Genomic DNA, 27,637 nt, shown 5'->3' with positions numbered 1-27,637 from the left:
TCAAGAACCACAGGGCCAAATTTTACCAAACTTGGTACAAAGCATCCTTGGGTGAAGGGAAATCTAAATTATTAAAATAAAGGGACAAGTCTCCTCACAAGGGGGTGGGGTCATTTAAAAATCTTCTTCTCAAGAACCACTGGGCCAGAAAAGCTGAAATTTATGTGAAAGCATCCTGGGGTATAGTGTAGATTCTAAATTGTTCAAATCATGACCCCCGGGGCAGGGCGGGGCCACAATGAGGAATCAAAGTTTTACATAGAAATATATAGGAAAATCTTTAAAAATCTTCTTCTCAAGAACCACTGGGCCAGAAAAGCTGAAACTTATGTGGAAGCATCCTGGGGTAGCGTTGATTCTAAATTGTTCAAATCATGACCCCCGGGGGTAGGGTGGGGCCAAAATGGGGAATCAAATTTTTCATAGATATATATATATATGAAAAATCTTTGAAAATCTTTTTCTGAAGAACCACTGGGCAAGAAAAGCTTAAACGCTTAAACTTATATGGAAGCATCCTGATGTAGTGTAGATTTTAAATTGTCTAAATTATGATTAGCGAGGTAGGGTGGGGTCACAATATGTATTACAAGGGGGAAGTCTGGTAAATAACAAAATAGTCAAAGCTTCTCAGGTGAGCAATGTGGCCCATGGGCCTCTTGTTTAAATTACCATTGAAAAGAATGTGCCATACAACAACATACATGCAATTTATGCAGTTTTGCAATGGATGTTCTTACTGGAAGTACACTTATAAATAAAATAATTGATCCTTGAATGTATTTTTTTTTGAAATACTAGTAGCTGATAAAAAATGGGAACAATTGCGTGCATTATGCTAAAATTTAATTTTTATTTCTTGTAATGTCACTTTAACTGAGGGTGATTTTATTAAGGTCAGATGTTTGGAATTGTTTGTATGAGTTTAGTGTATGTGTTGATATACTGTGGCGCTTGATCTCATGTAATTAACAATTCATTTTGTTATGATTATTTGTACGTATATGGTATGTCATGGATATTATTTTATGTTATATTTCATTGCATTAACATGTTACTCCCGTTTTAGTTGACTCATAGTAAATATAGAATTCAAGGATGTGATTAAGAATTGCAAATTTAAAAAAATGGAAGAGTAGTAAATTGTATTTATAGTTTCTGAAAGAAAAGTAAAAAACGTTGACATTCATTTATTCTAGATACCATTTTCTAATTGTAATATCATATAGAAAATATAGGTACATTAGATGTTTACAAATTTGAGATAAAAGAAACAATTGCTTTATTTGATATGGCAAGGGACTAATTTGAAATAAAGTTAAGTCTTTAATTTATTTCCCTTATTCTGTTAAAATTCTAATTGCCATTCTTTTGAAATGTGGAGGAATAATTCTGATATTGGAAAAACTGAATTCACGCATAAACGTTAGAAAATTTAAAAAATATATCCTGTGAAGTATCTACATATCATTTCCAACTTTATAATGCAATCTACAAAGATATCAAAGCTGGATGTCATTTAGAAAAAGATGTACGAAAACCAGACATGTTCATTTCATTCGCCAAGTCACATGACTGTATTGACCAAAAGACAACAAAATGTATTTGTAAAACACTGATGCCCCTCCATGACTTCTCATGGTTGAGGCACAGGAGTTCGAGTTCGCGTACCTATCAATTTGACCTAATTTTTAAGTAATTATAAAAATAGGTAATACCTATATAGTACATATAATACCTATATCATGTGGTTGAGGTAAACTTTTTCAAAAGAATGTAAATCCCAAAGGTCATTTGTTCTAACATGCTGAAGTGATTTATTGAGTGCTAACTGTGATTAATATCAATTGAGAAAGACCCTGTCAAGTTGCCATTACATATTTCGTTATAGAACTTCAAGGATATGGGGCACCATAGGCATTAATATTTCAGAATTTGAATTAAAATATGTGTATTTTTACTTGCTTACTAGTATTTAAAATTGAATTCCAAATCCATATTATATATCTGTTAAAACATACACAACCCATCCACCCACCCCAAAACATCAAGACATATATGGAATTAATGGTAAGAAAAATGTGGCCAAAAATAGTGGCTATGACATTCATGAGGTCTATTCTAATTAGCTCTTTAGACTTTTCCCCTAGGAAAATAAGGCACTATCTCTTGAACACAGAGTGAGCCCTAGACTCCTATCTTTATACATACTGTACACTTAGTTAATATTAGGAAAATACTGTACAAAGAGATAGTACTACAAGTAGGTAAATACCAAATAATTGAACACATTATAACAGGGACATACTAGTATGTACTAAATATGTCCCTAGTCAAAATTAGGATTTATAAATACCAACTACTGTAAATTCCTAAATATACGCGTGAAATTATTTATCGCGTAAATTCGCGAGAACCACCACTCGCGAAATAAAATAAATCGCTTTTATTTCACGGTGCTGATATCAATGTAAAAACTCTTGATAAACCCTCCTTTCGCAAATTATTATCTGCGCGATTTGACGGTAAAGAGGTCTTTCGTGATAATAAGTACTCGCGAAAATAAGGAATCTACAGTATACGCAGAGTTAGAACACGGCAGTAAGAACAATTTGTACGCAGATTTATTACAGAGTAAAAACTATACTTACTGCTTATAGTGTTAGTATTTGGTATAAACAATATAGAAATTTGATTTACATGTCGTAACAGTAGGTAAATTATACTCGCCAAGGAGATAGAACTAAGTAAATACGGTAACTGTGCACAGAATTAGTACGAGGACAATTCTGAACAAAGAATTAGTACTAGGTAAATACTGTTAACAGGGTTAGTATTAGGTACTGTACACAGAGTTAGTACTAGAGAAATACTGTACACAGAGTAAGTACTAGATAAATACTGTACATAGAGTTAGTACTAGGTAAATACTGTATACAGAGTTAGTACTGTGTAAATACTATATTTCATTTACTATGCGAAGTATTAGTTCTTGGTATATACTGACTTGTTGTACAATGGCTTTTAGACAAAGAATTCTACACTTTGCACATAGTTTTAGCTTATATATTTGTTGTGCAAATACAAAATTATTTAATGTAAGGTACAGAGAAACTGATGAGCTGTTATGACGTATTTATTTGAATTTTCATAATTAATTGACGACGTATTTTAATATCATAAAACATTTTTTAGAATAACATATTTTGTTTCGGAGGATGCCTGTGTGCTTTGAGGTTTATTATTAGATTATAATGCCATTACAGGTGCGGTGAAGGTTGTGTTATATATGGCGTTCATGGTCATCATGATCAAAGTCCACACATTCCCACTGTTTGCCATCAGACCTATGTATCTCTCAATGAGGTAAGGCATGATATGTCTATAAACTTCATTTAATTCTGAAACTAATATCCTATATATATTAATACGAGGGCCGTTCAAAAATTACGCAGAAATATGTATCTTAAAGTTTTCAATAAATTTTGGGCAACATTCCTGCATTTTTGAAATAAATTCAGCCTAAAATTATCGCTTTGTTGATATCGCTGACGGAGAGGTACGGAGCACGACAGAAAATTTGAAACAAAAGCATGTGGAATCCAAAATTAAACTTAATAATTTTCTATAATTCACGATATTTTTCGACAATTTACTCAGATGTATCTTTATATTGTTATATTATTATGTATTTAGATTTCTGGTATTTGAAGTACTAAAAGAAATATAGTGATATTCCGATGCGATAATCCTTTGAAAAAGACTGTGAAAATGACGTCTCCTGAATTGACGGAGCACCACACTTTTGTTAAATTAAGTGTAATGCTCCAGATATCGCCAACATAGATCAAGAATATGCATAATAAAACATATAGTAAACTATGGTATTTGTGACATTTGTCTACAAATAACAAATTGGAATTTAAGGCCGTTATACCCATGTTAAAGTCTATACGGGAGGACGGGAAGACGATTATCGTGGAAAACTTTATCCGGACGGTAAAAAAAACGTGATTGAGAGTGATCAATGTCACACTATATCTCATAAGTACCTGCAGTTTTAAGTTTTAAAACAAGAAAAGAATAAGCTTTACTTTTTTTATAGAGTTTAAGCTTGACAAGAAATGGTGTATGGATGTTGAGAAGATAAGGTAACTCAAACGCTACCGGAACTCTCAGGAAAATGTTTAGAAAATGAAAGCTCAAGACATATTATTTTTAGAATGCCCTTGATGTTGAAGATTTTGCTTCTCCCTGACTTAAAAGTGTCACATTCTGATATGAAATTTTGAAGACCATATAAGTAAAGATTCTTTTATATTATGTGGAACATTTTGTCCGATTATGATATGGAATTAGAAGTGATTTATGGAGCTTTGCAAAGAATCTTGAAGCACATTGAGAGGCAAAAAATGAAAATTGTTGCATGAAAATATTTAATTTTCAAGCTTCATTTAAAGACTTTTTTAATTAAATTATAAATTAAAGAGTTGTCCTTCCTGTCCAAATATTTTTTCTGTGCAACAAGTCCGCGTAATTTTTGAACGGCCCTCGTACTATTTGATATTTCTTTGAGTTCATTGTTTTACATTTTATTTAAGAGGATTCAAGAAAGCCTTACATGATGTCATCATGTCCAGAAAAGCTATCAGAAACATGAACACCTAGTAAGTGGTTTTGTCTTGGTCTAGGTGAGGTCTTTTGAACACACACAGTGTTTGTGTGGGCCAAACCACAGGTACTTGTGAACAGCCTCCCCCCCCCCCTCCCCCCTGTGTAATATCCTGGGGTCATTAGAAAGTTATTAACGCCTACATGTACATGTATCTCAGAATATTATTATGGTGTTCCATTCGAAATTGAAATAAAACTCATGTATGTAAAGTATACGGAACAAGCATAAATAAATTATCACTAATGCCGTTTTTCTTATATATATATATATATATATATATATATATATATATATATATATATATATATATATATATATATATATATATATATATATATATATATATATATATATATATATATAATTTTCAACAAAAATCAATTTTGTCATGTGTCTCTTTAACCATGCAATGCACAAAATATTCCTTTGATGTTTTATTTAATAATAACCAAGTTGAAAAATACAAACTAAAAGAAAAGCCTTACTGATTTTATGACTCTTTTAAGGCTTGATAGTTTTGGGATATTTCATTGGGAAAAAAGGCATTCTACAATGGAGTTTGTTATATCGTATTGAGCACATCATATTATGGTGGCAATGAGTTGTTTTTCAAAAAGTATAGATGACATTATTTATGTTGATCAAATGCAGTACCTGCATAAATATGCTTTATATTGGTGATGAATTTTTCTCTTATCTATTTTATTTTACCTTTACAAGCAAAAAAATATTTTTGCAACCTCTTTGAGCATAAGAGTTATCAGGAATTTAAAAAAAATACAGTTTTGAATTGCAAATTTAAGTAACGCTGATCTTTATCATTGAAGCACATATATTGCACTTGAATTTTTTTTTACCAATTTAAATCATTTTCCAATTTATTAGCTGTATTATTATGGAATGTATTTATATAATTAAAGAAGGGTTTACCTTTTACTGGCATTTTGTCCATATATATATATACACATATTAAAGGTTGTTTACTCTGATTGTGTGTTACATTTACGCATAATTATTATCTTACATGTACATCTTTTAATACTTCGATATCAATCAGTATCTGATTGTTGTCATTTTATTAGAGTATTGTACTCTTTATTTTTATTGTATATTTATTTATCTATGCAAGAAACTTTTTTTTAAAAATTATTTCGAGATCCCTAACATATCATGAGAGAAATTAATATTTCAAGGAGCAAATAAAAAGATGAAACGTCTCAATATATAATATATAGTATTTGATATTACAGAATTTTTAAAAAGAAAAATGATGAACATTCTTTTTAAACACCCTATTAAAAGCCTTGCTATAAATCAAAAGTTTTTCAATAAAGATATATGTAGATATGTGTCGGTCATTAAATTTTACAGATTTGAAGGAAAAAAGTAAAAAATTCTTTCAATACTATATGAAATGCCTGGTTTTACATGAAGAAATAAAAAAATGGTAAATTTTAATTACATGTATATAATATTAAATGACTTTCTTCAGTGGGAATTTTAATTTGTTAGATGGATTTTGTAGCCTTTTCAGTCCTTCAATTATTTTTTGTATACTTAATATTTTATCAAAACAAAGTATCTTTTTCAATACTTAATTTTTTAGTAAAGCAAATGATATATATCTTAAAGATTATAAGTGCTTTTAAAAGTAACATGTTTTTATGCAAATTGTTTTCATGTTGTACATTTTTGTCAAAATGGTCATTATACATTTAAGTTTACCGTTTTTTGCTGCTCTTCTTTGGGCAATTATTAAGATATAAATTCAGTTAACAATAAAGTGTTCTCCATGTTTTCATGCCCTAAAATAGATGTTTAAATATAATACTTTACCATTAATTCAGATAATTCATTATAGAGTTAACGTTTTTGATATTGCATATAAACTGTTTTCTCTTTTAAAACATATTTTTGCATGTAGTCCTGTAGAATTGGTGTGATAGATAGCTGTGATCATTTTTGTGTATTTTGACTTCAAGAACATAAACTTAATTCTAGTCTACAAATTATTTGCCATTCATTTTGAACATTTTGATTGTATCATATTGTTTGTCATGCAAGATGGATTTGGAACACATATTTTTATCAGCACGTTTGGCTTATTTTTATCATTTGATTCTCAATCTGTAAGAATGCTCACAAATTGGAGAAATTATTATGAAGTAAAAAAATAGAATGAATCCGAATTTTCTCTCTTGGTTGATTTCCAAAACGGCTTTGTTTACTCAATCCTGATGAGTTTATTACTGTATGAATATTTAATAACTTTTATGGTTATGATTAAACAAATGTTAAATATGTAATTAACATACTGATTATATGAATAGTTACATACACCACGATTTCTTCATTATCATTATAAGAGTTGAAATTTCATGAATTAGATATATGACATACAACTGCTTCTATTTATTATCTGTTATTTCTATTTTTTTGAATTAATAAATCAAATTAAGAAAGGATCTGATGTATTTTGTCATTTTAATTGCACACGATACATTTCACACATTTGCTCTCTCTCTCTCTCTCTCTCTCTCTCTCTCTCTGTATATATATTGATTATGAAATGGTGTATAGCAATATTAAATTTCATTTTAATACTTGTAGAAATCAGTCTCGCCACGTGTAATAGATACCTCCTACAACTTTTATATACATGTATATACAATGGTACATGTTTATAGTCTGAAAGAAGAGGAAGAAGAGTTATCATGACAAACCTTACAATGTTAAAGTCTGTGTGTTTGATAGCCGTATTTTCTCTTGTTTATTCTTCGGGAATTAAGCTCCACTTGACAGGTTAATAGCATTTTTTAACAAAAGAAAACTTTATTAAGTTTTGTCTTATATTATGCATTACTCACTTTTTTCATTATCTCTCAAGCTGAAACCACCCATACATTCACGGAATCGTACCTCAATATAATAGATTGTAAACAAGTTTCATCAGATACCACCGGTACAAAGAGGTTGACATTACAATTAACTATTCTTAACTGATAGAGAAAATATAAATATTTATTATATATTTATAACTAAATAATGCATTATTATACATACTTAATACCTTATGAACTAGTCTTACTATTGTTATAATTACCAGTGTCATAAATTGAACATGTCAATTGTTTATATTTTCTTTTGACAAACTTCATTACCAATTGATTAGAAAAAGAATGTTTTTGTTGTCTATACAAAATCCTAAATATTTTATGTAAAATCTTTAATTTGTTTATTTATGTAGATGAAATGAAAGCAAAGCTGGGGAATTCTACATGGGATCATAAGAACACGGTCATTTCTATACACGGACCTATGACTCTGGATCTGAAGTCAAGTTATAAACTAAAGGATGGACATGTATTTCTTAAATTACGTAAGTTTTTCTTTAAGAAATTTAAACACTGTTACATGTATGTTATAATGTTATGTATTTGTATTATCTTCAATATTTTTTAACTATGACCCCAAAAGGTAGGATGAGTTAACAATTAATACTTTGTTTCCAGTTCTAATTACGTCATTATCATAACGTCACATGTGCAAACATATTCTAGAGGTTTCGATCATGATTGTAGATTTCTCTATTAACGTATGATTGTTTTTAGCAAATTTTGTCATAACCGGGTATAGTACTCCGGATCCACCTACATGATTAATTCATAGAGCCCACGGAGAAGCCTCCTCCTCTTGGAAACTTGATTCTACCTCTGATGTTTCTAGGGGTCCTAGGTTTGACACTGCCTCTGATCACAATTCGTTCAATCTACTGTATTTAAGAGAATGATCTCTGTTTGTTACGTTCACAATCCCCAGGAAGTATGATTTCATTTTTGTTTATTCACGAACCCTAGGAGGTAGCTTAAATTGAGACACCAATTAATGGTCAATCCGAGTTTGATAATGGAATATACAGGAAAAAAGTTGTCCCCCCCCCCCCAAAAAAAAAATGTATCAATATAAGACGTGATTTACCAACATTGGCCCAAATTTGACCAAAAGTTGTACTCCAATAGGGACAAACTAACAACAGTGACCCAGCGTTTGACCAACCTTGTGTCCCCAACGACTTCTGAGTAAAATAGTGTTATGTTGAAATTGGTCTAGCATTGCATGGGCCAACGCTGTATACACAACGCCAGCCATTAGCCAACGGTCCAACCGATAGTCAACGTTGGGCCACCGTAGTCATGCTACATGTATCTTGGAATGGAAAATCAGAGTTTAACATTGGACATAGAACATTTAGAAAAAAAATGTTTTAGAATCATTTACTCAAGAACAGCAAGCGATGTTTGGACATACAAGAGTATTTATAAGAAAGGATCCTTGGAGAGTGCACATATAGATTCCGTTTGTTTTCTTTTCGAAACTTGACCACGGGGACAGGATGAGGCTACAATAAGATATTAAAGTTTTATATAAGGAATACAAAAATCTGCAAAATTAATGAACAGCAGGACCAAAGTGAACCAGACGAGAATTGTGTTAGATAAGTGCTTAATTCTTATATTTCAAAACTCTAGTTAAATCTTTTCAGACAACAATGGAAAACACAAAGATCTCAAAGAAAAGCTCAAAGACTGTGCTGATGTCCTCAAATACAGACCTCGGAGTAAAGATGGCGTGTACACGATTTATCCTGCCATGAAGACAAAGAAGTCAGTGTACTGTGACATGACGACGGACGGAGGCGGATGGACGGTAATTATGGCAACATATACTGATATATTACTTGAGTATTATGAAATAATTTAATTTCACTTGTAACACGTCATTTGATTGGTTAAACGGTTTTATCCATTTTGTATAGCATAACTTGCCTACGTCACAATGAGTTACGTCAAAGACGTATTACTCCGCTTGACGTTAACTTTTAAAATATGCGATGTTTGAAGGCTTTTTCCGAAGGAAAAAATGGGAAATTTGTCTCATTGTCTACATTGAAATTAAATTACAAGGTATGAAGCTTATTTCAACGGTTCGCGGTTTATAAAGCGTAAACTGCCCCAAGTTGTGTTATATCGTATAACATAAGCTTCATTCCTTAAATAATATATTACTTAATATATAATAATACATCCTCTCACTTTCTCTTATCTTTCACTGCAATACTTGCAAGAGTCCGTACTATCATTTCTTTACTTAGTTATTCGAGGAGAAACTCAGAAGCTGTACAAGTTACATACAGATATGTTGTTTTTAATCTACTCATATTAAGCGTATTTTACACCCAGAAATGATTTCAGGTGATACAAAGACGACAAGATGGCTCAACCAATTTCTACAGGAACTGGGCCGAGTACAAAAACGGATTTGGTGACGCCAAGGATGAATACTGGCTGGGTGAGAGCGGCATACCCGGTATTACAAAAAAATAATTTAAAAAATAATATATATATATATATATATATATATATATATATATATATATATATATATATATATATATATATATATATATATATATATATATAATATTTATTTCCCATCAAACTGGTATAAAAAAACAGAAGTTTTATACATTGTATGTACATAGGAAATGATGCTATTCACGCTTTGACAAAAGTCAGAAAGCAAGAACTAAGGATAGATCTGGAAAAGTTCTCCAAAGAAAAAGCACATGCAACCTACTCTACATTCTACATCGGAAGCGAGGCCGAAAAGTATAAACTGGAACCAAAGGTCTAGGTAAGATCAATTTTACATAAGACGATTTCTCTTAGATTCCTCTGAAATAAATTCTGGTAAGTAAATTTCCTTATGAAATTTTCCTACATTTGTATGGATGTACTACTGCAGTCAGGCAGCCCTTTTTAACGTTAAAATGAGAAAATATATACATCCATTGATCATTTTCGCCTGCATTTCATATAAAAACCGATTGCTCTTGATCAATCGATAAACACTATAATTATCTAAAGCTACTAATATCCAGCTTTAAAGACATCCCTATGAAAGCTCTTTTTAAGAACTGTTTCAATGTACGTATGTAACCCTTTGATATGGATAATTTACACAAATACTGTGGTTTCATCAATTTTCGTTGACATCAATTTTCGTGGATTTTGTAAAACAGACGTTTTCGAGGATACGTAATCTCGTGGACAAAAGCATTGCCAATACAAATGAATGTCATATTTCGTATTTCGATGAACATTTGAATTCGTGGATCTGCTCAACAACGAAATCCATGAAAATTGGTGCATAACGAATATTGATGAAACCACAGTATATAAATAAACAATACATGTTAAAATCTTTCAACGAAGATTAATGATAGAAAAATATTGCAGAGAAATTGTATATCATGCTTTCTTGGTTGACTATTTTTTTTTTTAAGAGTATTGCAATCGCTCATACTCGTATAAAACTAAGGGGGATTTATGGTTCAGCTAAATCGTATACATGTACAGTCTTGCACTTTCTGTACATGTATGCATGTTTGAATGAAATAAATGAAAAGCCGAAATAGGACTGTAAGTATTAGTAGTTCAGTTTTGAAAGTTCAAGGGGATATGGTACAATACTTTTCTTTTGTAACGCGCATCTTTCCTCATGAAATAGCCGCGCGTGAAAAGTATCGGTTTATATTTGCATGAACTCTTTAATCTGAGATACATGTACAATGTATTTCTGTTGAGTAAATGACGTACGAAAGAGTGAAAAGTGAGAGAAAATAATATTTAACTAGTATAAGCCTTCTGTACTTTTCAGGTGATAGCTTTAGTCAACACAGCAGTATGAAGTTCAGCACTAGGGACAAAGACAATGACAGATTAAGAAGGCCATGTGCTCAGACCTTCAAAACAGCGGGCTGGTTCGCTGATTGTTTGAATTGCAATCTAAATGGAGTATACAGAAAAGACTCCAAGCAAGATGCCACAGAACTGAGTTGGTATGGAGGTCCCTGAAGTCTGCAAAAATGATGATACGCCCCAAAAAAGCATAATAGATAAACAAAATATTCTATGAATGATATTAAACTGTATAAAGTATGAAAAAAAAGTCTGTTTTCATTAATAAGAATTTGTGTGGCATTTTGTGTGTCTTTTATGTTGGATTTTTTTTAATTCAAGTCTTCATAACTCAATTTATCAATAATGTCAGTAATCTACAATTACAGGAAAAAAGAACGCTATAAAAGGGAAAAGAAAAGAAAAAGTGAAAATCAATACATAACAGTTAAAAGAATACACATAAATTAAGAACCTATCTTACGTATGTCTCTTTAAAAATTTATGACTTAAAATCCATGCAATACACAATCATGTAAATCAAAAGTTCTTTTAGCATTCAGTGTAGTTTTTATATATTAACTCACAACTCATGTTGTGCTTCACAAGATTTTTTGTCCTCTTAAAAACAGTTGTTCTGCATGATCGTAAATGTAGATATTTCGAATGACTAACTGCAAAGCTGATTAAGAATAGAATATTGTATAAAAATATTGTGAACTTTACGGAGCAATGATACATGTATTAAACACGCATGGATTACTTTTATGAGTATTTAATGAAGTTAAAATATATACATATACGTTTCTAAAAGCCGGGATATTTCTCGTAAAAATGTAGTAATTTATGGCCGTATATTACAATAGTTATACATTAGGCCGTCCATCTGTACATTTGAAAAATTGCCCAAGTCGTAGTTTTATGTTTTATTGAATCAAGACTTGGGGATCTGTCATCGCTCTTAATGTGTCTTTGTTGTTAGTGGTGTTTTTTAAATTAAAATTTCTTTTTTTGAAGTCGTTATAACGAATCAAATTTGTTATTATTAAGTAATTGAGATATTTAAAGACAATAGCTCAATATCAAAAATTCCTACAAAACGATTTGCCGAACAAACCATTCTTTATGATAGATTTAAGACTTCGTTTTGAAATCGTTATAACAAATTTTGGATTTCTTTAGATATTATCTATAACTTATAAAATTTGTGTGTTAAAACGAACTTTTGAATTCATTGTAACAATTTAAAATGATTTATTATAATTGATTTAATTCGTTATAAAATTGATGCAACAAATTTTAATAACGAATTTACATGTACTTTGTTGAAACGATTTCTTTTAAATTTTGTTCAACGTGTGACATTTTAATTCGATATAAAGAATTTTTACATTGCTTAATATGAATTTAATTTGTTATAGCGAATTATCTTTTTTATTTATTTTTTTTTTTAACAATAAATTCAACAATTCGTTTTATTGAATTCCAGAAAACAAACTAATTTTTGAATTATCTCCATGTATATCAGACCTGGTCGTTAATTTTAATACAGTTGAATCCTCTGAACCAAAAACCGTTTTGTGAAAAAAAGTTTGGATGAAATTGCCAATTCTGCAGACTAACATAATATATATGAAAAATTTACAACAGAAACGGCAACAACAGAAAAAAGATTTTTAAATCATATTTGCTCATTTGAGCCTTTAGCTCAGGAAATCTGAATATCTGAAAAGAATTTAACCTTTCTTCGTATAAAGAAGCCTTTGGGCTGAAGTGTTTCGTTAATTTACTTACATGTATCTGGTCATTGGTCATTTGCAAAATTATTTTGTTAAAACACATTCTGCATGATAGCACACACAAGTACTCTGAAGTTGACTTAAAAAAGATGCTTGAGTGTCTGATTGACAATATCTCTATGGTTTTTGGAGACCAGGTATTCAAACAATCTATTGGAATTCCCATGGGTACCAATTGCGCTCCGTTATAAGCAGGTCTACTTTTATATTCATATGAAGCAGAATTTGTGCAAAATCTTAGAAAACACTTGGTGTGGCCTTCAACTCGACATTTAGAAATATCGAGGACGTATTGTCAATTAACAATGGTAATTTCCATTCCTACGTTGATACGATATATCCTGGTGAGCTTGAGATAAAAGATACCACAGAGTCTGACACATCTGTTTCATACTTGGATATTTTACTTGAAAAAGACGTTAATGGTTATCTAACAACTAAGCTTTATGATAAACGTGATGACTTAAACTTTTCTATCGTTAACTTCTCTTACTTATGCAGCAATATACATTCATCACCTGCATACAGAGTATATATATCTCAGTTGATTCGATATACAAGAGCATGTTCTACGTATGAACAATTTCTTAAACGAGGTAAATTATTGACAAGCAAGTTGATGAAACAAGAATATCAACAGTCACGTTTAAAGTCATCATTTCGTAAGTTCTATGGTCGATACAATGACCTTGTCAGCAAATACAATCTATCATTGAGTCAAATGCTGACTGGCGTTTTTCATACTATTTGTTAGTCCATTATTTATACACTGAATTATTCAGCTTCCTGTCAGTTTGTCTCTATATAACCCATACACTACTATTCTCGCATAGTGGTCTAAAGATTTATATAGCGTAAACATACTATGCCAAAATAGTGCACGGCTTTTTTACACAGTGAATTGACGACGGATTTTTCGTTATTTCTCGATCATGACAAGGAGCACACAGCGGGTGTGACCGGTCAGCAGGGGATCCTCACTCCTCCATGGCACCTGATCCCACACCTCTGGAGGTCCGTGTTTGCTCTACTTCTATTTTGTATTGTTTTATGGACTTTGATATTGAATTTTGTTCGTTATCTCCATATCCTTCTTTTTCCCTCATATACAACAATAGTATACAAGTACTAAATATCTTTTCGAACATGAAATATAAATAAATTTCAATCTTCAGAAATAGTCCATTCTATATTGATTTAAATATATAAATTTAATGTTTATAGATATCTATTACAGAGGCACACTCATTTGATGTACAGAGATGTCTACACAATTTTTCCTCTGTATTTTTGTCTTTGAATTAATTAAGATGCAATTCCTTCTCTTTATATCTTCAACTAATCCGAGATTCCTCTGACTCTTACCCCTGCACAAGTCACAATGTAAAAGCAGGGGTTAGAGTCAGAGGAATCTCGGATAAATCTTCAACACTTGATAAGATTAAAACAAATAAAAATAATAATTCAAATTTGAAAATTAAATAAATTCACAACTGGCCATCTATCAACACCATCAACCAATTATAAAATATATCAAAATTCATAATTTAAAAGCATTTCTATTTGTGAAATACAATGTTTACCAAAAAACACAGGAGATCGCAACCGTATCAATTTACCAAAATAAAAAAAAAATATGTCATGCCTTTAAAAATACACGTATTGTTATAAAAGGTTTGACATAAATTTTCTATTTACTAAAAATTTAGAGAAATTGATAACCATGCGACCTCCTGTGCTAAAAACATTGCTAGTGTCTGACTGAAAAATCCTGATATTTCACTGATGGAATTGTCTTTTCATTTTTGAACACAGCACGGTCAATTCTGGAACTTGGGCTTCCTTTTGTTTGTAACCAGATTTTCCTAGAAAACAAATCAAAATTTGATAATAAATTAATTTATAATTTGAATTTAATATTAAGCAGTGGATGATAACGGTCAACCGTGTCATTCTTATCACTCCATCAAAAAGTAGAAACTGACTTAGTAAATGTACATGTAGTTGTCACAAATATTTATCTTGAACTAAATAAAGAAATAAACAAACTTAAACAATATTAGAAGGAAGCGTGTCTGATAAGGAACTTTAATGATGTTCATGTTTTTTTATTACTATTATTATTTGGGGGGGGGGGGGGTATATTATATAAATATTGCATGTAGTTGAGTGTAATATTGAAAATTTTTTGCCTAGGTTGACAATGGTTTTCGAGGGGTGAAAATTTTCAATGTTATACTCAACTACATGCAATATTTATTATATTATACTGAATGTTTTATACAAATACATATTACAGTGAACCGTGCGCGCATAAATTCCGCGCAGTCACTATTTTTGTAATACCACCCGTCGTCAAGCATTGTTGACTGTTTCTACGCAGGAGGGCGTGGCTTCATTATTCATCGGGTAGTAGTGTTTTTTATCAAATGTTTCTCGATGAATCAGATTCAAGTAATTTACATGAAAGTATAATATAAAGCCTTATATCTAGAGTAAATACATTTGCAGGTTTTCATTTGCAAGTCTTTTTTTTTCAAAAGGGCATGATGATTTCATTTATGTACCACTTAATGTAAAACATTAATGAATATACTTTTCTTAGATTTAAATAAAATGTATCATTATTACAACTAAATTAAGTACCATGATCATTATAACTTACATCTGTTTGACTTTGTCCTCGGCCCCCTGGACTTCACCCTCTACCGTTTTGTGGCTCGTGTTCCTGACCCAGCCAACTAACCCTAGGGACTTGGCCGTCTTCTGGGTGTGCTGATTAATTGGGGATAAAGGCATATATTAAATGCAGACATCTGATTATTTTTTTTTTGCACCATCAAATTCAAATGTTTCTCAAATATACAGAAAGAACATAAAATTATTTTATTGACACTTAATGTAGAGTTAAAGTGAAATGCTTATTGATCTATAAAATATCTCCTTCTTTTATACTTTTTATAAAGATTAATTTTTTGCAGACAAAAATTGATATATATTTTTCTGGTAGTGCATGGATAAACATGGCTATTAAACAAATTTAAAGGTTCCCATGGCACAAATTGAATTTGAAGTTGATTTTTTTTAATATTGGATAAAATATTAAGCATTGCTAGAGCCTTTCAGTTGGATGTTATAAAATCGTTATTAGTAAAAACTTTGCTTGCCACAAATCTATCTTTTAATATCGTGTGTTTTAATCTTTTATACTTTTGATTTTCAGCAAATCACAATTTTGTCCCGTGTCTTTTTACGGTAACCATGGCATGCAAGTGCAATGTACGAAAACTTCTTTTGATGTTTTACATATTAACCAATTTAAAAGTTGGAAAATATTAACTATAAGATTAGCCTTACTGATTTTATAAATCTTCTAAAGCTCGATAGTTTTTTTTTTTTTATTTTTAATTGGGGAAAAGGCAAACTACTTTCATTAAGGAATAAAGATGAAAATATAAAAATTTTCATATCTTACCTTTCTAAAGAATACACCTGAAAATAAAAATATTCAATTCTTTCAAAGTTGTTATAGATTCATCAAATATTTTACAGAAGCCTAGAATTTATTTCTGAAATAAAGTATCTTGCTGTTGCTTAATAACTGTGTGGGTTTTTATTTAAATAGATTTATATTTTGACATATCTAAGACTCTTGTAACTGTTTATGCTACATGAAGAAGTATAATTGCACTCCTTTTAATTAATGAACAAGATTTTTTTCTGAATTGAAAAAAATGTGATTTTTTTTTTTCCTTAAATTAAAGATGTCTAATCAAATTTTCTACTGAAATGTACAGGTTCAGTGTATAACAAATGAAACTTGATAACATTTAGAAAACATTTCTTACAGTGATCAGCTGATGAAAAGCTAGAAAACTCAAAAAGAAACAAAGTAATGAAAAGACAGTTATTTTGGCGGAGATCAATGAATTTAAAGCCAAGGATAAAATAAAATAACCATTTATCCTGGTTATGAGGGTCAGGGTTATGATCACTAGTGGCCAACATGCATATTAATAAAGGAAAACAAATTAGGCTGACCGTGAATTAATGAGAAAGTTTCCCAAAATATGCCTTCATTAGAAACATGCAAAGACAATTAATTGTAATCAGACTGATGAATATGTACTAAAACGGCATTATGCATGTATGGATTATTCAATCATTATAGTTTTGTAATTAACACCTGTTCTTATTAAAGAAGCATTTCCTATTAGTAAAATTAAAATATGTATTAATGAACATTTCAAAATTATCTAAGCAAGAAGAGTCCTCTATCTTTATTTAATATTTTTTTTTTAATAATTCTTAATTTTAATGATAATTAATGCTACATAAAAGCTACATTGTAAGAAATGCATGTTGCAAATGTCTATGAACTGCATTTCCATTTTTTCAGGTTAGTGCAACATAAAACTTTTTTTTTTAAATTCATGTATGACAAAAAATATTATTGCAGTTTTTTGGTGAACGTGCATTATTCGTGCACTCAAAATTTGTGCAATATTCCTCTTCAACTTATTTGCACAATCATAATATATAGTGCACTTCATTAATATATTAAATAAATATCATGTACATAAATTAACATGTACATGTGCATGAATAAGAAGACAAGACAATGAGGATAGCCAAAAGGCACTGAAATATTGTTAATAAGTCAGATCAAACCACAGGGCATCTTATCCAATACACAAGGTGAATACATTTTAGAAATAAAAAATACAAGGTGTATTTTTAAATGGGAGTAGAGAAAAGAGCGTAGAAGATGCCCCTGTGATCAATTAAACAATAAAATGCTTTCTTTGTTTGTTGTTACTGGAATGAACGGAAGCAGCTGTTGCAGAAAAGATACATAACCCGCTTAAGCGGGTTATGTTAATTTTTTCTGCAATAGCTGCGCCCGTTCATTCCAGTAATAACAAACAAAGAAAGACATTTTATTGTTTATATTTATATCTGTTTAAATAATCATTTAAAGTAGGATTAAAAAGATTAATTATTGTATTAATGAAGCGAACGTCTTTATACGTTTCATTGATGGAACAGCCACTGATCAAGAAATCTGTACTGGCGACATGCCGACTGTAGTTCATGCAGTGATAACCGCAATGGGTTTTCTTAAGAAATAAAGGAGAAAATAATCAGCGGATGTAAATATACCTTTTTTATACTTGATGGAAAAATCTTCAAGATACCTGATTAATCAAGATACTGAGATTTAAGGAAAAAGTATAGCTGGGACTTCAAAACTATTTTGAGATCATAGTAATTGATAAAGCAGCATTCAAGAAAACAAAGTACAAATATAAGTTCAGAATTCACTTGATCTATATTATGATCATGAGTGATGTTAAATATTTTTAAATTACAATGAAACAAAGGAAATATTTACTTAAATGTCAAACATTGTAAACAATCATTTACTGCAAACTTTAAAATTGAACTTGAATAATGTCCTTGTGAACTCCTCTTACTTTTCACTAAATTTTACTACTTTGATCCATCATACAAATTTATTCATATAGAAACTATAAAATGGGCATAAACATATAAAACATTTCAGTGAAGGGACCTTGGTTTATACAATTTCATGAAATGACTGGTCTCCATATTCCACAGTGGAATTCAGAGCTGTGCAGCAACTGTTCCTTGATTCAGTTGATTGCCTGCTGATTGTAGAAAATTCCTCATTAAATATGACCCTTTTTGTTATTGAAAGTCATTAATTTTTTATAGAAGAATTTTTTTAAAATCCTTTTGAAAAAGACCTGCAAAAACTGTAAATTGTGGTAAAACTGGTTATATGACTATATTCTTTAATAATTAGTTTTTCATTGATAAGTTCTGTGATATTCAGTGATATAATTTAAGACTGAACAAAATGTAAGAGGACCTGACTAGTAATGCGGGGGCTTTCATTTGATTCCCTGTCCAGCCATTTATTATACATAATGTATATGTATATGTAATTATTGATTTTCAATGCTTGTTAAATCACTTCCATACTACAGCATTATACTTGTACAATTGTATATAGTCTGACATCAATTATTGTCAATTGGACCTGTATGTATCTAGACATTTCATTTAGAAAATCCCTTATTCAATTTCAAGGGTATGACAAGTCTTAAAGTTGTCAGATGTTCCGCTCCCCACCAACCCCCACCCCCCGGTGGCTACACACAGTTTTTATTTTTCTTCCTTGAAGCAACTCTTACAACCTTGTAATCACTGATTTGGTTAATTTATGTGTACTTGTATTAGCCTTGCTTCTGTAATGTTTTATTTTGCATGCAGCAAAATTCAGAAAACGATGGGCCCTGTAAGGAGATAATTCGGACTGAACTGGAAAAACATTAAACACAATTGTTTTCCGACTATTAACATAAAGTCTTACCTTGAACTTTGCCAAATATTTCGTATTCAACTGAAACAAGCTTTGCCCCTGCCATTCCGGCATGCAAAGGTACAGAAAGAAGTGAATGTCAATGCGACTTGTTTGTTGACAACAATCTCAGTACTGGAAGTTTAAAAAGGTCACTAGTTAGAGACTCGACTCGATGCAACATCTAAATACCCGGTATCATGGGTATAGCTCTTCAATAGTTTGTTACACCTTACTTAGTCAATTTTTCACCTTAATATTAAATCTTCAGAAAACAATAATTTTACCATTTTATTATTTCAATAAAAACATTTCTTTTTGTAGAAATAATTATCATTAAAAGTGAGCTTTTTATTTGAAAACGATAAAAAATAAAACAGAAAGTCAATAATTGATATAATTTACATTAACATATAAATAAAAAAAAAAAACCAAATTGTGAAAACAGCATTGTATTACACAATTTTAAATAAGAACTAAAGATAGGGCGGAGGGGAAGTATTCAACATTTTGCAAGATTCAATATTCAGTTTGTATTCCTTTTTTTTTGGGGGGGGGGGGGGGGGGGGTTACAACTATTTTAAAAGTCCTGTCCGTTTTTAATCTCTATATACTAATGACAGATGCAGCGTATAAAACACACAGAGCTATATGCGTTTATTATGTCACAGTGAGTCGTTAAACTACCGCAAACCCCCATAATAATGTCAATACTTCCTAGGGATTATATCCAATTAATTGTCCATCTTGGCATAATTAATGTCCACATCTACCTAGAAATATAGCATTTGGTTAAATACATAATAGTTATATGAGTTATCAGCGTTTATAACAATATGGTTACTGCTGTGATGAATCAGAATTAACGGAAGGATTGATCGGCGCAACAATTTCCGGACAATTTGCACCTGACAAGTATATAAAAGAAGTTTCCCAATCTCAGTCCCCAGACCGGAGTAAGTTAAACGGACAAGGTAAGATAGGGGAACATATATCATCTGTTCTATCAGATCTAAGGACTCGTTAATTAATTGTGCAAAAAATATTAATTAACAACAACATCATTTTTTGTACAAATCGTAACTTCAAGGATAGTAATTGTGTATTTATCTTAATTATCGGGGGAATTAACAAGCACACAGAATTTTTTTTTTCGTTTGAAATTAACAACGACATCATTCTGCTTTTAGCCAAAAAAAAAAAATCTTGAATGGTCGTATTTTCCAATTTTTTTCAGAGTTGATTTTTAATCTCATTCCAGGATGCAGGCTTTTCTGGTTCTCCTGAGCGCTTCCTTCTGCTATGGACTTCACATCCTACCGTGTGAGCCCGGAGACCCGGGACCCCTCGGGTGTGATGCCTACAGAAGGAACGGTGGGCGCCTGGATGTAGGGGGCGCTGGAAGAGGTTCCATCAACCCTGTCGGGTTCGAACAGAACGCAAATGTCGGGTTCGGGAACGATCTCAACAGTTTTGTTGAGCCAAGATTGGAGTTTGGATTTGACGGAGGCGTTGTGAACGACTTAAACTCTGGATTCAATACAGACGTCGGACTGGTTGATACTGGATTCGACAATGGATTCCAGAACGACTTGGGCGGTGTTGCGTTAGCCACAAGAGGACTGAGTTTGGACTCCAATATCGGAGTCGGTGGCGGTCTGGATTCCGGTCTTGGAGGTGACATTGGCGGTGGTTTCGATGCTGGTTTCGATGTGAACTCTGGTGTGGATGGATCCTTTATTGGAGGAGGAGCTCCGGGTCTTGGCGGAAAGGGAGGAATTATAGGTAGACCATCGTTTGGAGGAAAAGACGGTATAATTGGGGGATTCGATGGCGGAAGAGGTGGTGACATAGGAGGAATTGACGGAGGAATCGGTTTAGGCAGAGGCATCGACGGTGGCTCTTTTGTTGGTGGTGCTGGTTTCGGACGGGATAACGGATTTGATGTAGGAATCGGTGGAGGAAATATTGGCGGATCCTTAGGTCCTGCTTTGGGTAAAGACAGAGACTTTGGACTTGGTGGTGGATTTGGAAAAGGAATTGGAGGTGGCAAAAAGTGGGGATCTGGAGGACGGGGAATAGGATTTGGAAAAGGCATTGGTAGTGGTATTGGTATTGGAGGAGGAAAGGGTATCAGAGGTGGATTAAGATTCGGCGGCGGCAGAAAACACATTGGAGGTGGTTTAGGAATCGGAGGTGGTATTGGAAAGGGATTCGGTAAAAGAAGATCTCTTGGACATGGACCAAAATTCGGCAAATCGTATCCACTCCGTTATAGAAAGGGGGGTCCAATATTCAAGAATAGGCGACCCAGCATTTTACCCATCAAAAGACCACACATTAGTTATGGAATCCGAAGTCCGGTCTCATTCTTACAAAGACCTTATCGTAGAATTTCTAATTATCCTAAGAATATGCCAATGAGACCTATCAGACGTATCGGCTCTGGATATTAAATTATTTGGTAAGTGGAAATCGTTTAAAGCTTGTATTTTCGACAAAAAAAAATCTTTTTTTATGACTCGCCTATAAGTCGGACATAGCGTTTTGGACCAAATATTGACTAAAAACGACTTATAGGCGCGTATATACGGTTATTCTATTTTAAATGACCAAGTAGTTACTTTTCTTTCCAAGTAGTTATTTTTCTTTCAGGCTAATTCAAGATCATGGTACATTTTTCTCTATGACTATATTTTTTTTCTTTTATTGATAGACGTTACACTATACATTTACTCTATACAGGTAAGCAAAGTGAAGCTGTCCACAAGAAATCTCCAAACAGCCGAGACTTCTGCGAGAACTCTGGACGAGAATACAAAAGATGGCTTCTTTTTATTATTCGAAACCCCTTTTTGATGTTATGTATATTCTGTTTTATTTATTTAATAAATTATTTGAAACATTTTTAAAAATGAATATTTTTGAAAGCTTGTTAAACTAAAACCAGTTACAGAGTTTGATGTACCAGAGTGCGATTTATGAATCGATATTCACCAGAAAATAGTTATTACCCTTTTCTGTACAGTAATAATGCTAAAGCGTGGCTCTGCTTATTACATTACATGATGTGGCAAAAAATAAAGGACAATGGTTATTCTAAGAAACCTTGTGATACATTAAAAATTAAATAACTTCAGTTTAAAGAAATGCACAAGTATATTACATATGCTTGATTTTTCTCTCCAGTATTGTGACTTTACTATGTTTCATAATATATCAAAAATAAACTTAGATGGTTACAATAATCATAAAAAGATTATGTAAGTGCTATATGTGTCATATACTGAAAGGTCTCGACGAATAGTTCTATATATGCAGGCCAGTTATGTAATGCAAACACCTTTGCACATGCATCTGTCGAACAGTCAAATCTGTCAAGAAATTTATTATCGGAACAAGTATTTACCGTTATAGGAAATAAAACCGCATATAAATAATTATTACAACGGAGGTCAATCCGTGAACCTGATTAATTGCTGATGTTAATCTGTCAAAGAATGACACCAAGTATGTGCAGGTGACCTTAGGAGCCAAGGCTAAAAAAAAATAAGTAAATTGAGTTTCTGAACACGATTGAGCGAATAGAGATACATAATTACATATATAGATTTTAAAAAGCATTGTGAAAATTACTAGAAAGCAATTTCATTTTCAATTGGGATTGGCGTGCCCCTCCAAGTAGATTTTCATTTACAAAAAAAATTACATAATAAATGGCCATGATGGATGTACTCTTTGAACATTTTATTTTATTAATTCAAGTTTCTTCATGGCATAGTATCTCCATTTGACTTTTGTTGAAAAGGGAAAAAATGATTGTACCAATACAAATGTACATAATCTAAAAAAAAATCAATCACTTCGTGTTGGTTTTAGAAAAATATATTATACTATTTCACTTCGAAAACAAACTATCCAACGTTCATTAAGTCTTTGTTTTGATACTTCTAACTGGCAAAATGGCAATTAGTAAATCCTCAACGATGAAAAATGAACTGAGGCAATGGAAAATTTTTGATGATACAAAGTGTCATAGATTTTTTTAATGAAATTTTTTACATTATTTGTTAGACGTGTCAATCAAACGATGAAAAGAAAAAAGAAATTCAGAATGTGACAAGTATTCCGAGATGTGATTCCGATTAGATTTTTTTTAATGAAAAACATGATAAACCAACATCCTATATACATGTATCCATTTTAAAGAAAATTACAAGAAAAAGTAAAGTACGAGTTAGTTTTACTTGCACGACTAACCTATAACAGGCATGTAGCAACAGGGGGCCAGTTGGGGTGGGGGGGGGGGGCTGGCCCCCTCACTTTTTTCCCAACATTAATTTTACTATTAAAATGCTCATTGAAAGGCTGGCTGGCCCCCACTTGATACTACAGGAAGTCGATATTAGGGAAATGTAGTAATGGATGTAAAAATAAATTGTTACTGAAAGAAGTTGGTATTGAAAAAAGTTTGCCAGGATTTTCGAAAAGTGTTTCGAAGGACTTCTAGTAGGATTTCCTGATAAATTCCTCGTTAATTATAAACATTAATTTTGCATTTTCCCCAAAGAGAGCAGTTTGGCGTGTGAAACGTTGCTTTATTCGATAATCTTGCGATGTATGTTCTAAATCTTGTGATGTATTTTCAAAATCTTGAGATGTATGTTCAATATATTGTGTATATTCAAAATCTTGTGATATCTATCTAAATGTTTACTTTCAAACTAACTTGAGCTAACTTTAGAAGTTTGATATAGGAAAAATAGGACATAAAAAACTTAACCAGAAACAGAGGCTCGAATCTTTTTTTTAATATACATGTAATTAACTAATGCGAATTTAGTTATTTATTTTAATTTCCTTCCATTTACAACTATTTATTAATCAATGACCAAATTATTTATCTTTAATATACTTTTTATATTCGTTTTTTTTAATTCATCTTTTATTTCTTGTTTTATTAAAATATTTTTGATATTAAATTTACTGCATTGAAAAAAATAATCACTTTTTAAAAATAAGTAAATTGTAAAAAAAAAAAAATGTTTTATGTCATCCCTTGAACTTATTAATATTAAGATATATAATTTCGGTCGCTGTGAAAGATATTCTTGCGATAAAAAGCATATATAAATTAATTATAATAAATATTTATGGTTTGAAATATTACTTGTATTATATTTCTGTATTTTTTGTCTTAAAAAGAGAACATTAAACGCCTGAATTTAGCGTCCCCTGACCCCTATTCTATACAGTAATTAATCTTCCCATCACCTTAAACTGTCAAACATTACAAATCATTGCGTGTAAAGACAGCAAGTCAACAACGTTTATTATGTAACAGACAAAAATTGGTTTATTTATACAAATATGATCATTAAATTTATTCATATTGGCTGAACGTTATGAAGACAGAAGTTATGTTATTTATTATAGGATGGAATTTAAGTTTTCTATCTAAAATATGCAGAATCTGTGCTAACAAATTGTATCCCACTACAAGACCACGATTTTTTTGTTAATAAATGATGAATTCTGTTTGTGTTTACGCTGTGCTTACAATCTATTTGACTTATTTTACCAAGTCTTTCTAATCTTCTTACTTATAACATTATCACATTTTCCCTCATATTCTCAATATTCATGCTCGTTCTACAACAAAGGTATTTTTTATTTAAAATTCTTTGAAAAGAAATAATGAAAATAATTTTTTTAACTATAAGCAGTAGCCGATTTATCAATGAATAGGTCATTCATAAATATAGAGAGTAATCCAAAGCTTACACCAATTTGAATAATATTTATTTTTTTAACATGATGGTTATACAGAACCAAGTCATTTTGACTTTTTACTGTCATTTACACTGGTGTTAATATAGTGGTGAATTTTTACTGCATAGATAAACATAAATTTTATGCTATTTGCTTGACTTTTTCAACAGATTGTCATTTGTATCTGTTCAAATCCCCAGTTTAAACACAGTCCACATTTTAAGCAACGGAGGAACTGTCCATCCTGGTCTATGATGTGGACACAGTCATTGTTATAAGCACCTGTAAGGATGTGACTCTGACTCTCTGTGCTGATTTCCCATGGATCAAATGGTTTCTTCTTTTGAGGATGAGTACCGGGTATATCTTTTGTATCTGAATCTCAGTTTTTCGGCCTGATTGAAAATAACAAAGAGATACGAAAAGTAAGAGAGGTTTGCCTTTGTTGTCAAACTGGGTGCATTTGTCATCATCGTTGTCCATGATAAACATGAGATTATTAAAGGAGTTACTACAGACACCTACTGGTCACCAGATTTAGTCTGATCGCCTCCTGTATCTTCATTTTCCAAATGTTTACTTTTATCACCACACTCAGCATGGTGATTGGTCGGTTTTCGTTCCATGTTGAGGAGTGCCTTGGTGTTGAAATTTCCACTTCGTATTTATTTTTAAAAAATGAGCATGAACTTGACAAATCTCAGACAATTAAAGAAAAATATCCACTTAGACTTCAACTGTGAATGTGAGTGAATAAGATGATGTAATATTATTGATAATAATATGTTTTATGCATACATATGTAATTTCCCATTTCTGTGGTTAGAATGTAGTGATTGTAGTATATTTCATGTATATATCAGGTTTCAGAGCTAGGACGTTATGTAATGCATAGTCTAAGGTTTTGGGGCTTTGCGTTGATTAGTCGTGAGCTAACGTCGGAAATATCACGTGATTGTTATCGCTGGTGGATGCTGCAAGTGTTTGTACACACCATTTTTTGTAGAAAAACATACCCTCCACCACCCCGTACAACCGTCCCTTAGGTTAAACTTTACTTTGGGATGTATTTTGATAATTTCTTTTGTCTCGTGGCCTATTGTTTGTTGCCACCTTATTTTTCAACTTAAATTTTATATATATTTATATTTACATTTGCTAATGTCTTTCCTTATATGACATATACTAACGAAATGATATTCAATTTTCCATGACATGAAGTCGGTCACATGATCAAACGTTCTTGCGTATGAATACAATTCACCGCTTCAGAAGTATTTGGGTCAATGGCACTACTTTCGCCTGATTTCTTGCTTACGCAACATCATCAAACAAAGAATAAAAATAACAAGAATAGATATGGGTTACCCCATATCCAAAGATATTCGACTGTTAGATTTAATATGTTTAACAGTGTTTATAATGACGCTAATAAAAAAAAACTGCACTGTCTAATTATGGAACTGTTGTAAATATCGTGATTCCATAGCATTACGGTCACCCAGTCTCCTAACAAACAGTACACATAGGCCTACATGTACCTGTAGCCTTGGTCTACACACGTGCAATGGAGCTGTCACACGCATCCAGCGAGCTCGGAGAAACACGTTTTGTTTTGCCGAGAAGTTACGGTGTCAGACAAAACTTTTCTTTTCTTAATTAGATCATATAAATACGAATTCTGATTAATAAAAATTATACAATCCCTGTTGAACTTTATATAGTTTGTTCTAACATTTGCATCTGCAACAACTTGTGTTTAAAATGGCCGGGTTGGGAAAATCAGGACCGGGTCGGAAAATTCTAAACTGAAAATAACTGAAATATACTAATATATTTGTCGCAGAAATTACTTACATTATTCAAGTTCTATATATAATGGTATGCTGAACTTCAACACGAACCCGAATCTCCAACCCATGCAGTTCTCGTTTTGCCACACATACCCTACAGTTTACAAAGTGTACACAAGAGCAGGCCAGGGATTGAAAATTCCGTCATTTAATAATACACGCACACAGCTGCTAGAATGATTAATTTTTTCTTTAAGAACAAATTGTATGATAATTAACGGACTATAAACATGTACTTAATACAATTGTTGATATAGTATTATCAATTCATTGGTGAAAAGATATGAATCGAAGAATGACCTAATTATATTCTCTGTTATCAAACACGTAAAAAAAAAAGGCTGAGGAGGGAGCGAGCGTAGGAATATTGATATTTTTTATTTGCATTTCGGGGGGAAAGTGACTTTCTA

The 27,637-nt window shown here is 31.6% G+C and overlaps 3 protein-coding genes across 3 annotated transcripts in view; 2 read left to right on the top strand and 1 right to left on the bottom strand.

Moving 5' to 3' along the window:
• Positions 1-11,592, top strand: part of LOC134231938 (fibrinogen alpha chain-like) — a 55,819-nt gene extending 44,227 nt beyond the window's left edge. The window contains exons 7-12 of the mRNA XM_062713891.1: positions 7,922-8,054; positions 9,240-9,382; positions 9,928-10,024; positions 10,218-10,363; positions 11,022-11,088; positions 11,396-11,592. Of these exons, the coding sequence (XP_062569875.1) occupies positions 7,922-8,054; positions 9,240-9,382; positions 9,928-10,024; positions 10,218-10,363; positions 11,022-11,088; positions 11,396-11,592 (783 nt within the window). The remainder of the gene's footprint in view (positions 1-7,921; positions 8,055-9,239; positions 9,383-9,927; positions 10,025-10,217; positions 10,364-11,021; positions 11,089-11,395) is intronic.
• Positions 11,593-14,921: 3,329 nt separating this feature from the next.
• On the bottom strand, positions 14,922-19,748 carry LOC134231952 (acylphosphatase-1-like). Its single transcript, XM_062713907.1, has 4 exons — positions 19,615-19,748; positions 16,690-16,706; positions 15,880-15,989; positions 14,922-15,079 (listed from the first exon to the last, which is right to left on the bottom strand). The coding sequence occupies exons 1-4, from the start codon at positions 19,667-19,669 to the stop codon at positions 14,965-14,967; spliced, it is 297 nt and encodes a 98-aa protein (XP_062569891.1). The 5' UTR covers positions 19,670-19,748; the 3' UTR covers positions 14,922-14,964.
• Positions 19,749-20,859: 1,111 nt separating this feature from the next.
• On the top strand, positions 20,860-22,571 carry LOC134231969 (uncharacterized). Its single transcript, XM_062713919.1, has 2 exons — positions 20,860-22,066; positions 22,348-22,571. The coding sequence occupies exon 1, from the start codon at positions 20,865-20,867 to the stop codon at positions 22,056-22,058; it is 1,194 nt and encodes a 397-aa protein (XP_062569903.1). The 5' UTR covers positions 20,860-20,864; the 3' UTR covers positions 22,059-22,066; positions 22,348-22,571.
• The last annotated feature ends 5,066 nt before the right edge of the window (positions 22,572-27,637 follow it).

The sequence above is a fragment of the Saccostrea cucullata genome, unplaced genomic scaffold, assembly GCF_032062105.1.
Source record: "Saccostrea cucullata isolate Sc308-1 unplaced genomic scaffold, CSIRO_AGI_Scuc_v1 ctg323, whole genome shotgun sequence".
Classification (NCBI taxonomy): Eukaryota; Metazoa; Mollusca; class Bivalvia; order Ostreida; family Ostreidae; genus Saccostrea; species Saccostrea cuccullata.
This window is presented reverse-complemented; position numbering and strand designations above follow the sequence as displayed.

Bases quoted from the DNA above. Each gene is read 5' to 3' on its own strand.
- LOC134231969 (XM_062713919.1), top strand. From the start codon at position 20,865: ATGCAGGCTTTTCTGGTTCTCCTGAGCGCTTCCTTCTGCTATGGACTT.
- LOC134231952 (XM_062713907.1), bottom strand. From the start codon at position 19,669: ATGGCAGGGGCAAAGCTTGTTTCAGTTGAATACGAAATATTTGGCAAA. The intron at 15,080-15,879 runs GTAAGTTATAAT...TTTGTTTTCTAG, and splicing joins GAGGACAAAGTCAAACAGAT to GAAAATCTGGTTACAAACAA.